Source organism: Lactuca virosa, chromosome 4, assembly GCF_052849685.1.
Source record: "Lactuca virosa cultivar CGN04683 chromosome 4, Lactuca_virosa_CGN04683_v6, whole genome shotgun sequence".
Taxonomy (NCBI): Eukaryota; Viridiplantae; Streptophyta; class Magnoliopsida; order Asterales; family Asteraceae; genus Lactuca; species Lactuca virosa.
Window position 1 is genome coordinate 394,602,206 of NC_136429.1, and position 13,333 is coordinate 394,615,538.

General features: G+C 35.8%; 1 protein-coding gene across 2 annotated transcripts; it reads right to left on the reverse strand.

The window, feature by feature from the left end:
• Window positions 1-6,036: 6,036 nt before the first annotated feature.
• On the reverse strand, window positions 6,037-9,839 carry LOC145108832 (putative protein phosphatase 2C 60). 2 transcript variants are annotated; one of them, XM_079045923.1, is made up of 5 exons: window positions 9,501-9,839; window positions 8,844-9,249; window positions 7,879-8,246; window positions 6,933-7,169; window positions 6,037-6,547 (listed from the first exon to the last, which is right to left on the reverse strand). In XM_079045923.1, exons 2-5 carry the CDS (start codon window positions 9,142-9,144, stop codon window positions 6,293-6,295), a joined length of 1,161 nt encoding a protein of 386 aa, XP_078902049.1. In that variant the 5' UTR covers window positions 9,145-9,249; window positions 9,501-9,839; the 3' UTR covers window positions 6,037-6,292. The 2 variants fall into 2 exon arrangements, with proteins under 2 accessions (XP_078902049.1, XP_078902050.1); XM_079045924.1 differs by lacking the exon at window positions 9,501-9,839 and adding an exon at window positions 9,341-9,482.
• Window positions 9,840-13,333: the final 3,494 nt, after the last annotated feature.

Genomic DNA, 13,333 nt, shown 5'->3' on the forward strand with positions numbered 1-13,333 from the left:
ACAACCTCGCTTAGTTTGAGAGACGCAACATGTTTAGCATCGTGTACCAGAAATGTATCCATGAAAGCTTAAGTAGTCATTGTACATAAGACTAATGCCTTTAATCAATAAAGGATGAAGTTAAATCCCCTTGTGTAAGCATATGTTTTTCTAGGTTTTTAGTTTGAGTGAAAAAAGTGAGTTGTAAAAAAATTGAAATGTTGAGAGAATCTACAAAGCTATGAAGAACCAAGACATATCATGAAGAAAAGCTGCAAATTGTTGAAGATTCAAGACAAAAAGTTATCAAGTTATTTATTTATTTTATTGTAATTTTCTTTTCTAGGTTATTTTACCATATGTATGCTTGGGGGTTTAACCAAATATTCCTTGAGGTTAAGAAAGTTTTTTACGGATGAAATCGAAGGGATGCATAAAATGAGCGTTGTTCGGAAAAAGTGGGCGAGTGTTTATGAAGATTGTGAGTATTTAGGGTTAAGGGGGTCCTTAGGAAATATTTTAGATACAAATGCATGCGTTGCGGTCTTGGAATAATGGTTGGGTTCGATTAGAATTGTCTTATATGATATTGGTGTGCTAAAATTCAGTTTTGCTTGGGGGCAAGCAAAAGCCAAGTGTGGGGTATTTTGATATGTGCATATTTAGTCATATAATTAATACAATATCTTAATAATTTTTGTTGTTTTGTCTCAATTTATGAACAAAAGGTGCTTAATTATTTTTAAATTTCATTTTCAGTAATAAAGACATGCTCTGAAGGAAAAGGAAGCGGATCTAGCGATTGGAAGCTTGGAAATTGAATTTTGAAGAAAGAAGTCAAATTTGAAGAAGAACTTGTCGAGTTTATTCAACTAACTCGACGAGTTGCCTAAAAGATTCCCGATACAAGAATGCCTTGCAATACACGCGATTTAAGAGAAAAAAAACGACGAGTTTGTCCATAAAACTAGACGAGTTGGAGCTGATTTTTGGAATATAGATATAGATCGTTTATTCCTGAAACCCTAACTCTTGCTGGAGGTTTTAGACGACTTTTGGAGGCCAGATAGGTTCTTAGAAGCTGTGGTTTTCGAAATTTAACTAGAAGCTTGGAATTGAAGAGATCAAAGGCATTAAACTATTACTTTTCTCTTAATCTTTGTTTTTGAATCATGTTTATTACATTAGATTTCGAGCTTCTGATGTTATTTTTTGAAGTTATGGGCTAAACTCCATACTTCTGTTTAGATGTAGAGGATCTTATGAATATGGTTTGATTGAGTGGCTTGGATTATATTTATTTGGTTATTTATCTTGTTAATCTTGTTAAAAGATCCTTATGTGTTAATGATAATTATTTTCTGTTAATAAACAAGTATATTGAGTTGTATGAACATCTTCTTGATTGCTTGAATCTTATAGTTTTGTGAAAACAAGATTGTATGCCTAGTATTAGTGAACATGAACTTAGGGTTAACTAGAAAATAAGTAAGTTAATGTGTGAGCATGTGTGATGACCAACCACATATGAGTTAATTGAATGACCAATTTAGTTAACTAATATTATGAGTCTTACTTGATTCGAAATGAACACTAGGAAACTTGTTAGTTTAATCACTTTATCACTGTCTGAATTAACTTGTTTGCTAAAGGATTAGTAATAGTGAACATGAACCTAATCATATTACAAATCGGTAACCATTGATATATTAATCCATTGCACTTGCCACGAAATCAACCATAGGAATAAGTGAATCGAATCTAAACGAAAGTCTCTTTAATTTGATTGAATCTAGTTGTCTTTTGTTCCTCTTTTTGTTGTTAATTGCCTTTTTGCTAAAGTGTTTAGAAAATTACTTAAGTTTCTAGTCTTGTAAAACTAGAGAAAGCCCCCCATTTTAATTAATTGCTTTATTTAGATAATATTAGTATTTATTTTAATTGTTTACCATTCCCTGTGTTCGATACCCAACTTGCTTAAACTAAATTGTTATCGATAGGTACACTGCATACGTGTGTTTGTTTTTATTTGAGTTTGTAAGGATTAAAACTGGTATACTTTACACACATCAGGCTCCAAGGCCCAAAAGGCCCAACTACGTCACTTAAAGCCCATTAGCAAATTCAAAGGCCCACCTACTCCAAACAGATCAAGGCCCAAAACCAAATAAGACCCAGTGACCCCAAAAGCCTACACAGGTCCAAAAGCTCACTGGGAGCATACGCCAGCATAATCCTAGTACACTCAGCGTATTTTCCTGCCATGCAGTACGCGTTGTGTACACCTTGGTATGCCCAACGTATTGTGCTTCTCAGCAACTTCAGCCATTTGGTGCTTAATCCATGCAATCACTTAATCCAACTTCCAGATCTCGGTCATTAAGAGGGTCCTAGGGCATAAAGTTGGCAACTTTATGCCTTAGCATGTCTTATGGGAGTCCAACATCCACTTTTGTTCATCAAGGATCACTTAAAGGACCTAGATTATTGCATGGATTCATATCAACCACGAAGATATCATTTTTATGCTTCTAACATGCCAAAGGGACTAAGATCTAGCATTTATAGCTTCTAGAGTTGCCCAAACTCACAAAAGAGGATCCATGGACCAAAAATGAGCTTATAAACAAACCCTAACTCTAACTATCAAAAGGATCAACAATGTATGAGCTTTTTACCTTCAAAAGCTTCCCAAGATGATGTAGATTCAGGATCTTGAAGCTCAACCATGTCCAAGGCTTGCTCACCAACTTTATTCTTTTGCAAACACACCAAAAAGGCCACTAAAGTCACTTTCAAGCTTAAAGATCACTCTCAATGGAAACTAGGGTTTTAGGGACGTTCAAAGGAAGTGGAGGCTAATAAGAGTGAGGGTCTTGTTGATACATAAAGTAACCCTCTTAAACTTAACGATCCGCAGTCTTATTCTCTTTGTACCGCAATTGAAGTTGCTACCGCAATGATGTGTGTCTACCGCAGCTTGAAGATGAAGAAGTGATTCTGAAAACCAGAGTGCACCACAACTACTACTACTGCAGTGAAGACCTCTTTGTTACGTCAACTCTTTGTTACGTCAAAAGTCAACGGGGTCACAGAAAACGTAATTGGGGCGTACTTCGGATGTACGTTGGGCGTACTCCTTCATTGACCGCCATCGGGAGCCTGGACCACATACGCGCTGCATACTCAATTTACGTAGGGCGTACGCCCAGATCTTCCAATCCTTCATTAAGTGCTTAATGTCATAAGTCCTTTCGTCCAACTTATAGATCCAAGACTAAAATACCCTTTAGAGTCATAAAATTTCCACTTTATGACTTCTCATGTCCATTAAGAGCTTAAATCAACATCTTAATCCATTAAGACCCTCTAGATGATGCATAGAGAAAAACCAACCACTTAGATCCCATTTTTATGACTTAAGACCCCTTCTAAGGTCTGAAACGACAACTTAATGGGTCAAGAACATGCTATGTTCATGAATCACCACATTTGGGACAAAAGGATCAAAAAACCACCCCGACACAATATCTAAATGAAACTCCACCAATTTTAGGACTTTATACCTCCAAATGATGCCAAAAGGTGGTGAGATTCTGGATCTAAAGAGCTTCACTCCTCCAATATTGTCTTCACTCTTTTCCCTCTTCTTCAAAGGCACAAAACACCCACACTCAAGCTTAGAAATGATTCACAAGATGGATTAGGGTTGCAAAACGTTCCAAGAGGATGGAGGCTGATGAGGTGAAGGGAAAAGATGATATAATGGGGTTTAAATATGAGCCAAACCCTAAAAATTAGGGCTTGCATGCTTGGCACATACACCTTGTGTACATATGTATGTCATGCGTACTAGGGCGCGCCCTAGTATGCTCAGCGTACACACCTACGCATGACATACTCCCCAAACTCCCAGATTACGAAAAATGCCACTAGGGACTTCAATGCACTCATTCTTATACTTAGGGACCATAATGTAATATAATTAAATTATAGGGTCAAAATTAAAAGTATCTCATCATCGAGATGTTACAATGGAGGCTTCCTAGATGCTTAGGTGTTTCTTAAGGAAGATAGAGCCCAAGGCCCGATGTAACCATGTGGTTTTTCTATACGTAAGAACTCATTATAAGCCATTTGATGGCTAACATCTAAATAAAAGATAAATTAATGGGTTAGTGAGAAATCATTCTTTGGAGATCTAAAATTGAGATTGTGTCTTCGTCCCTTCAAGAACTTAACACTCGTTTGTCAGTGTTTCAACTTGCCCATGTGTAGATACACATACAACTAGGTTGTATATACTTTATTAGTATCACAACACGATACGATTTTCTAGATGTGTATCAATAACCGAATTTTCATTAAAATCATGTTCAAATATCAGTTTCCAATTTTATGAATTCGGGATTTGCCTTATATCCATAACACGGTGCCACAATATTCAGAGGTTCAAAGTGGGTACCATCAAATTTGGCTAAGAATGAGTGATGGGTGGAAAACGAATTCAAAACCCAAGACGACCTTTTATGTGAGGATGGTTATTCATTTTGGATTATCTAATGTCCTAAGTAAAACTTACCTTCTAATAAACCAAGTTTTCTAAAGTTTTCATTAGAAATTTATGGTTGTCTATTTCCACGACGTCTTGATAGTGACACTTTGGTGCAACACTTATCACATTTACGTCAAATTATCTTGGTTTTACACAAGCAACGATTATTCACCAATAGGAAAAAGTGTCACTTTATTACACCAATGTTACCTTTTAGGCTCAGGAAGTGAAATCAAATGAAGGAAGCAAAATCGAGGTGATTACTAGTTTACTTACTCGGACTGTGATCCATGAAATTCATAGCTTTTATGGGTTGGCCTGAATCTACCAACAACTTATTATATATTTCAACACCCTTATAGCTCTAATGACCGGATACTTTAAGAGGAAAAGGGCATGTGATTTGCATGGAACGAAGCAACTAAAAGGGCCTTAGAGACCTTGAAAATGATAGTAACCCAAGTCCGGTTTTAGTGTTGGCGCTACCTAGACAAAATTGAAAAATTGTCCCTTTGGTTTGCATAAAAATTATGGATTTGGTACAAAAGGTTTACAAATGGTATGAAAAGTCAAAATCAGGAATTCCCATGAGCTTGGGAACAATTTTTCCTTTTTATTATTATTATTATTTTTTTGTATTTTTTTCATATTGTTTTTAATACTTTATTAATTAAAAATAAAAAACAAAAGAACTCGGTCCATCCATACTGATGTCTCTCTCTCTCTCTCTCTCTCTCTCTCTCTCTCTCAATACATATTTATTTTGTGTTCTATACGTGTTGAATCTGTGTTTGTGTGTGTGAGAGAGAGAGGGCACCGGTGGAGTGTGATGGATGAGCCTAATTTTTTTATTTTTTATTTTTAATTAATAAACTATTAAAAATAATATAAAAATACAAAAAATAAACAAGGGAAAAATTATCTTTCAATTTTCAAAACCTCGGAAAATTTTTTATTTTGGATTTTCGTAGGAAACTTTTTGGATCTTATCCTTAGTTTTTACAAACTACAGGACCAATTCTACAGTTTTGCTTAACATTAATGAAGTTTCTAAGTAGAGTGTGATGCATTGGGAGTTGGGATCGACAGTGTACTATGCCATTAACAACCATCACTTTCTTCAACGAGAAATAAAACGATACATGGCATCCCTTCTCCACTTATGACAATGAACTTTATACCATTATTCAGAGTCTAGCATATTTGCAACACTATCTATTTATTGCCATTGAGTTCATGTTGTTTTCGGATCACGAGGCCATCAATGGGAAACATAAGTTGAAAGTTGACATGCAAAATGGGTCAAGTTGCTTCAAGTTGATCAAATCCAATCATGAATGCAATGGTCATCTACACACGATACTCCAACCATACAAGTTAAAGTGCATCGGTTTACCAATGCGTTATTTTTTCAATTTGGTTCATAAGATCTAAAACTAGATGCCCCATGGTGTAACTTAGGTTATGAGGCGACACCTTGGAATGCTTCGACATAAATAACATGGACGAAAATGGACATTCATAACATAACCCCAGTTGTTATTCTTACTTACACAGAAATAACGAAATACAATGGTAACAAATGTTAATAAAATAAAAAGGATTAGCTTCAAAATAAGCTTATCATGTCCAAAATCTTTCACCCTTTGTTTCTTCAGATTCAAACCTACAACTTTAAGGTACTTCGGGTGGGGGTTAACCTTAAATAGATTCACCAGATAACAGCAATAGATGGTGGCTGATGGTGGCAGTAACAAGTTACGAGGTGGTTGATAGCGGTGTGAGAGATTTTGCCGACAGATTGATGCCACCGCCCCTCAGGGACACCGTGGGCCCGCCCTTTGAGCTCGCTTTACTGACAAGATTGGAATCTAGAAACAACACAACGACAGTGATGTCATCGTGGAAATGACGCCTTACGCCCCTATCGATTTTCTTCAAATCTGAATACCTCATTTCCCGCTTCTTTGCCGCTTCATGTAAAGCGGCTTTCAACAACCTCTTAGCACTTCCCTGCAACACACACATTTAAATTAAGTTTAGATCGACCATATGGGATTTAAAAAGATTAGGGAATTTGTCTCATTGACATGACACTTTTTGGGTGGGACCAAAAAAAGTACAGTTTTTTGTCCCATTGATATCATTATCTGTCTTTATCCCTATCCTAGTCCTACCTTTTTTGATAGGACAAAAAATTGCAGTTTTTGTACCATTGACATCAGTCTCAGTGCAAAATACAGTTTTTGTACCATTTTTGTCTCATTGACCTTTTTGTATGGGACAAAAATACAGTTTTTGTTCAATTGACAGTCCAATGCACACCAAACACAGTACAAGTGCTACATCATGTCAAATGAGGCATGTGGAATGAAGATGGAAAAGAGGAGATGTTTACGTTATGAGGGTGTTTTTGGACAATATCAACTGCTTCTTGATTGGTGAGTTGCTCCCACAGACCGTCGGATGCAAATATGAGAAATTGATCGAACGGTTGGATTTCGTGCACGGATATTGATGGATCGGAACTCAATATCGGCTTTTTGATAGGATCGCGGAGACGAAATTTGGCGTACAAGGGCTCCCTATTAAATTCCGCTTTCTTGAGGTATACATCACCTATTGATCTAGATATCTGCAACATACACAATCCCAAACATTATCCTCGGATGCAAAACTCACAAAATAATATTATTTCAATAATACGTTAAAAGGGTTAAATGGAAGAAATAGCAATGTACTTGATAATTTCTTATGTTGATCCAAAATTAATACACCCCATCCCTTTTTCCTTCATGCATTTAATTAATAAAAATTGTACTATGCATTAAGTAAATAAGAAGCATCCATCTATTCCACTAAATGTTCTACTCTAGCAGACATTTAATCATTTATACAATTAAATGTAGTTATCTAATTTATCTACGTAAAAAAAAGTGATTCTTTTTTATTTTGAAGATAAAAAATAACTCATTTCACCCTTGAACTTGAATTTTGGACTTTTTCCGTGATGGAGGTCATATACTAATGAAGTGTGTGTAAAACCTTAATTCTTCACCTTAAAAGCATTATGTGCAAAGGATCAAAAAAGCCTAAAGCAAACACACTACTTAAAAGTTAAAAGTTTCTCCAATTTCCATTATTTTGGCCCTACACATTAAAAAATCAACTTTTTCTGGTGTAAACACAAACACTTTTCTATTCTAGACAAAAACATAAAATTTCCTAGTTCTTCCCAACTTTAATGAACTATGATTATCTAATTAAAGTCACATCATTTCTTTATTTTGACATACGACTACTTTTCTATTCCATAACAAGATTTATAAATACACAAATCATACCTGTATGAGGCCTTTCACACGCCAAACATTATGCTTTAAAACAACAATCTGAGGGTCATCAGGATGCAAAGTGTGAAGCTCTTGTCTAATGGACTCTATGCTTGCATTATGTTCCACTGATAATTGGATAGCAATAACCTCCCCTGTTGCTTTCACTGTTCTTCCTAAAACAGCACGTGAATCACCAACATTTGCAATGAAAAGGGTTCCATTACAAATCACACCAATTAAGCAACAAGTTCCAACAGAAGCTAATTGTGGTTTCACTGCCCATTGTTTAGCAACAATTGATAAAAACCCCTCTTCGGTTGACTGAAATGCTTTTCGTATTACATCCACTGAGATAGAATTGTGTTCTGATGTAATCCCTACAAAATGATTAAAAATTGTTAGGTGAATTAAAACAAATGAAGAGGATAACAAGAAAGTTGAAAGGAATTGGAATCTGTTAGAGGGTATGGAATTTTGTTGGTGGGAAATGGAATGGAATTCATGATTAAAAGGGTATTTAATTTGAGTATAAGAGAGAAATGCTGGGAATTGAATTCCATGGTTTCTAGGATGGAATCTTGAAGTGTTTTGTGAATTCTAATGGAATTCAATTCCGTACTCATTTGCAACCAAACGAAGGATTGGAATGGAATTGAATTCCAATTCAGGGCAAATCCCATGGAATCGAGCGTTTGGTTGGCATATGAACGGAATTCAATTCAATCGGAAGTCACAAAACTCCTTTCATCAATGAATTTCAAGATTCTATATCCTAAAAACAATGGAATTCTCAGCTCCCACATTTCTTTCTTGTTAAACAAATACTAAAATACCCTTTTAACCCTAGAATTTCAGCAAAGTTTCTTGCAAACCAATAGCATGACAGATTCCAATTCCTTTTCCTTGAATACCAACTCTTTAGACAGATTCCATTCCTTCCAACAAAAAACATTAATCTGCTCTCACTCACTTACTTTTAAGATTATGGAAAAGATTATCATTGACATATCGCGATGTTTCGGGCCCACCATGACCATCATATACACCAACAAAGGTTCCATATGGACCAGAATCATGAAAGCTCAAAGGACCTGACTCAATTTGGCTTTGATCTTCAAGCAACATGTTAGCTTGAACAACAGCCATGGAGTAATCGCCATTCAAATGGTGACCAGTGTCTTTAAACCAAAGAAGACCCTCCTGCCTGCCAGCTGTATCCAAACCATCTGAAGGTCGCCAGCAGGCTTTTAGAAAATTTATCAATCTTGATAACATGCCTCATTTCACCACAACGTAACACACCAATTTATCACCATCCAAAAATGGATGTCAACAACACTATAACTACTAAATCTCCTCTGATTTCAGTGTTCAGTTTCCCTGCATTAAGAAGAAGCAAAACTGATAAATCGAAGAAACTCAAAGCAAACCCTAGCTGGAATTGAAACCAAAATCACATAAAAGAAATTACGATGAATCTTTTCGGGTCAAGTCGAATCTCGCATACCCGTCGGACAATTGAATAGATATTACGAATCAATTAACAAAAAAAAAGGTACAAAACACCCATTAGGTAAAACGGATTAAACCGATAAATAGAAAGTAGAGAAAGAAGAAGAAAGACGACTCACAGTTGAAAGTTAGGCCTTTTCAGGGGTGTATTTTCTGGTGAGCTGCCAAATGAAAAGGATGGAGATCTGAAGAAATTAGAGGAAACCCATGTGGGGTTTACATGTGTTAGATCTGTAGATCAATCAAATATCCAAACCCCGTGGATACGTGTACGTATAGGTATACATATACGTATACCCTTTTTTCTGGTTGTATTGATTTGAATGATCAAATTCTCGTGAAGGAGAGATGATCAAAGAGTGAAGAAGAGAGGGTTGACGGAAGTTTTCCTCTCCAGACAAATCTCACTCTCCGTTTCTGTTTTATATATTTCTCTCCTCTCCTGAATAAATCAACCCTTCAACATCGCCTTTTTAAATTGTCAAACAAGATACAAAAATATATTTACTACATTTATTTTTAATAAATGATACATGGGATAACGCGCTAATTTATATCTTATAAAAAAAAAGGTTTATTTCAAATCAATATAGAAAAACAATATAGTTTAAGATAATCATTCTTTTATATTATATTGATTGAAAACTTTAATAACTTTTTAAAATTCAAACAAATTAATCATTATTATTAAAGAGTTTTTATATTAACTTTCAAGTAATTAGTTACTAAAAATCAAAAAAATTCTCGATATTAAATTGTTCACATGTAGATTATATTTCTAGACTTTGTACAATAATATTGAGAGAAAGATAACTAACAATATACAAATCTCCATTTTGAGATGCATGTTTTTATATAAAACAAGAAGGTGGTTATCATGGTATTCAAAGATGTTAATTTATATCCTCTAGATTTTCGGATGTAGTCTTTAAAAAAATTAGTTTTACCATTCAAAAAGGCTTAGCGGCACAGTTTGTTGTCCGTTTGTCATCTCACTCATTGTACGATGACAATTAAAATATTGTGAGGTTTCTTTAATTTATATAAATTAATATATTTGTTGATATTTTTTCTTATTATTCATCTGGTCTTCTTTAATGAAATCGTAAGTTCAATAAATGTAATATATGTTGGTCTAAAAATTTTATAGTCAATATTTTATTTATACCCATTTTGCTCTATAATTCTTTCATGAGTTTGTATAAGCTGTTATTGATTTTATATATTAGAAATGTTAGTCTTATTTACGAATTGTAGTTGTATTTAATTAACAAATCCAAATACCAATGAATAATTGCTAATAATAAGTAGATATTGATATGATAGTATATTTATAAGCAAAATAATAAAATTAGGTTGTATTTTTTTGTATATTAAAGCCTTCATTTCTTTTTATATGTTGACAATCACTATTATTAATATAAAAAATGAATGAAAATGTGTAACATCTGTTCGAAATGTTTCTAATTTTGGAATAGCGAGTCGTAAATGGATAAAAAAAGGTTTTGGGCTTCAAGGGAATAGAGTTTAGACCATATCGGATGTTGATAATGTTGGTTAAATGATTAAAGCCTTCGGTTTATGCTTTGAAGAAAAAGGGTAAAAAGGGAAAAGTAATATTACAGGCTTCTTACATGGATTATGGTTTTAGTTCGACATGTATTAAGTCAAAAGCAATTAGATAGGGTTGTGGGGCTCGTCAATATCTTTCTATGCATATAAAGATCACCGAAAACGAAGTTAAAACGAAGAAGTTATGAATGTTTGAAATTGGAATGGAATTTGATGAAAACTCGTTGTTACGAGGCGAGAAGAATATTCTCACGACGTGACAAGCAGGCGGTCACGAGGTGATAACTGGGTAGCCCAAGCCCATGATTTTTAGGGTTTTCTATGTATTTAAATGGTGGTTCCGTGTTTTTAGGGTATTTTTCCACCCTCCTTCACACCTAAAGCCTTTTGAGAAAAACCCTAACCTCCCTTTCACCACTTTGAGCCTCCCCTCTCCTCTCTCATCCATTTTGAGAGTTCTTGGTGGATTTTGGAATGAAGCTCTTTCAAGATGGAGTTTTGAATCATTGCATAAGAAGATCTCAACTTCCAACTATCTTTTGGACCTTGGGTATGATTCAAGTTTCCACCTTTATTCTTACAAGTTATTAGATCTAGGCTCCCTTGCCCCTTTTCTCCATGTTTGTGAGGTTTTGAGGGATAAGGTTCCATAAAGTTGGCAACTTTATGGATCCTTGGGGTTCCTTTTAGGCTGTATGTTCCATATATATGTCCTTTTGATAATTTTGGATATCTAGTGCAAGTTTTGGTTCATTTCTTCCATGATTATGACCTAGAATGAAAGGGGCATGCATTGGACATGTATGTCCATAAAGCATTGATTTTTATGTTGTATTTGGAGTAGAAAAAGTCACTGGGAAAGTATAAATGAATAGTTGGAACGATTAAAGTGTAACATCCCAAAATCGAGACCCAAATTTTTTTGCTTAATTATATTACTTATGAAAATAGTTACGGAAAACATCATTGTTATCATTTCAAACATCAAGTCACAAATCACAAGTCTCAAAAACCATATCATCAAATAGTAAAATATCATAGTACAATCCCAGGGTTCTCAAAGTGGAAATCATATGTGTGCGATGCGCTGCTACCCTGCCGGCTCCTTCCCCTTAGCTGAAGAGGTACCTGAAACCAAAACTAAAAATTGTAAGCATGAAGCTTAGTGAGTTCCCCCATCATACCACATACCATACAATCATACATACTGCCGGACAAATTTTGGGGTGCCCGACCTACCCATGTCAAGCCATTCTGGGGTGCTGACCTACCCATGTCAAGTCATTATGGGGTGCTGACCTACCCATGTGAGGCCATTCTGAGGAACCTTCGTGAACCTAAACAACTGGGGAACCTTCGATCTTAACATCTGGTCCATAAACAAAAAGGATTTTGTGGAAAATACACCCCGACTCATCGAGTCCTATGAACGACTCGCCGAGTCCCTCTTGTCCAAAACTATACACTCGATTATAATGGGTTTTAACGTATCAAAACCATAGATCTGGCCTCCTAGGGTCCATTTTATACGTAAAGCTACAAACTGGATGTACATGCATGGGGCCTTTGGCTCAAAAAGCCATAAAAGGAGGTCTACAATATGCATGGGGTGCTTATGACAACAAAGTTGGCACCTTTATGCCATAAGGACCCCCAATAGTTCTAGATCCGAAGTGCAACTCCAAGCACACCCACAAAATCCGATTTTAGCTTCTCTATACTCATAAAAAGGGTAGAAATAGCCCCAAATCAAAATCTAAGAGATAGATGGTCAAGGTTCCAGCTTTTTACCTTGAATGAGCTGAGAATGGAGTAAAACTTTTGGATCTTCTTGCTTCTACTTGAACTTCCAAGCTTCCTTCTTCTTCTCCAACTTCAAACACACACAAAAGGGAACCAAAAGGCTCAAGAACACACAATAAGGGTTTAAGGTTTCAATGTAGGGATTTCTGAGTTGGGAGGGTGATGGAGGCTGGTTTGGGACGAGATAAAGTGTTTAAATAGGGTGCAAACCCTAAACATTAGGGTTTTGTCCAGACAGCTCCTACTCGTCGAGTCGGTCTCCCAACTCGTCGAGTAGGTCACTTAAACCCTCGATCAAAAGTCGAGTCTACTCGATGAGTTGGGCCTCCAACTCGCCGAGTCCCAGAGTAAATTGCAACATTACTTGAATTTAAATACGTACCAGGAACTGGGTGTTACAAATCTCCTCCACTTATTTTAGACTTCGTCCTCGAAGTCAGTTGTTGAATCCGAAAAAAGCTCAGGGTAGTGCTCCCTCATCTCGTCCTCCGGCTCCCAGGTCTATTCCGAGCCCTTGCGGTGCTGCCATTGCACCTTCACTAGTTCCACCCTCTTGTTTCTCAGATCCTTCGACTTC

What these genes read in the sequence shown, in the direction of transcription:
- LOC145108832 (XM_079045923.1), bottom strand. Translation starts at nt 9,144, where the DNA reads ATGTTATCAAGATTGATAAATTTTCTAAAAGCCTGCTGGCGACCTTCA. An exon ending in TCTTTTCCATAATCTTAAAA is followed by an intron (nt 8,247 to 8,843) that starts GTAAGTGAGTGA and finishes ATCATTTTGTAG; the next exon opens with GGATTACATCAGAACACAAT. An exon ending in TCCAAAAACACCCTCATAAC is followed by an intron (nt 6,548 to 6,932) that starts GTAAACATCTCC and finishes TGTGTGTTGCAG; the next exon opens with GGAAGTGCTAAGAGGTTGTT.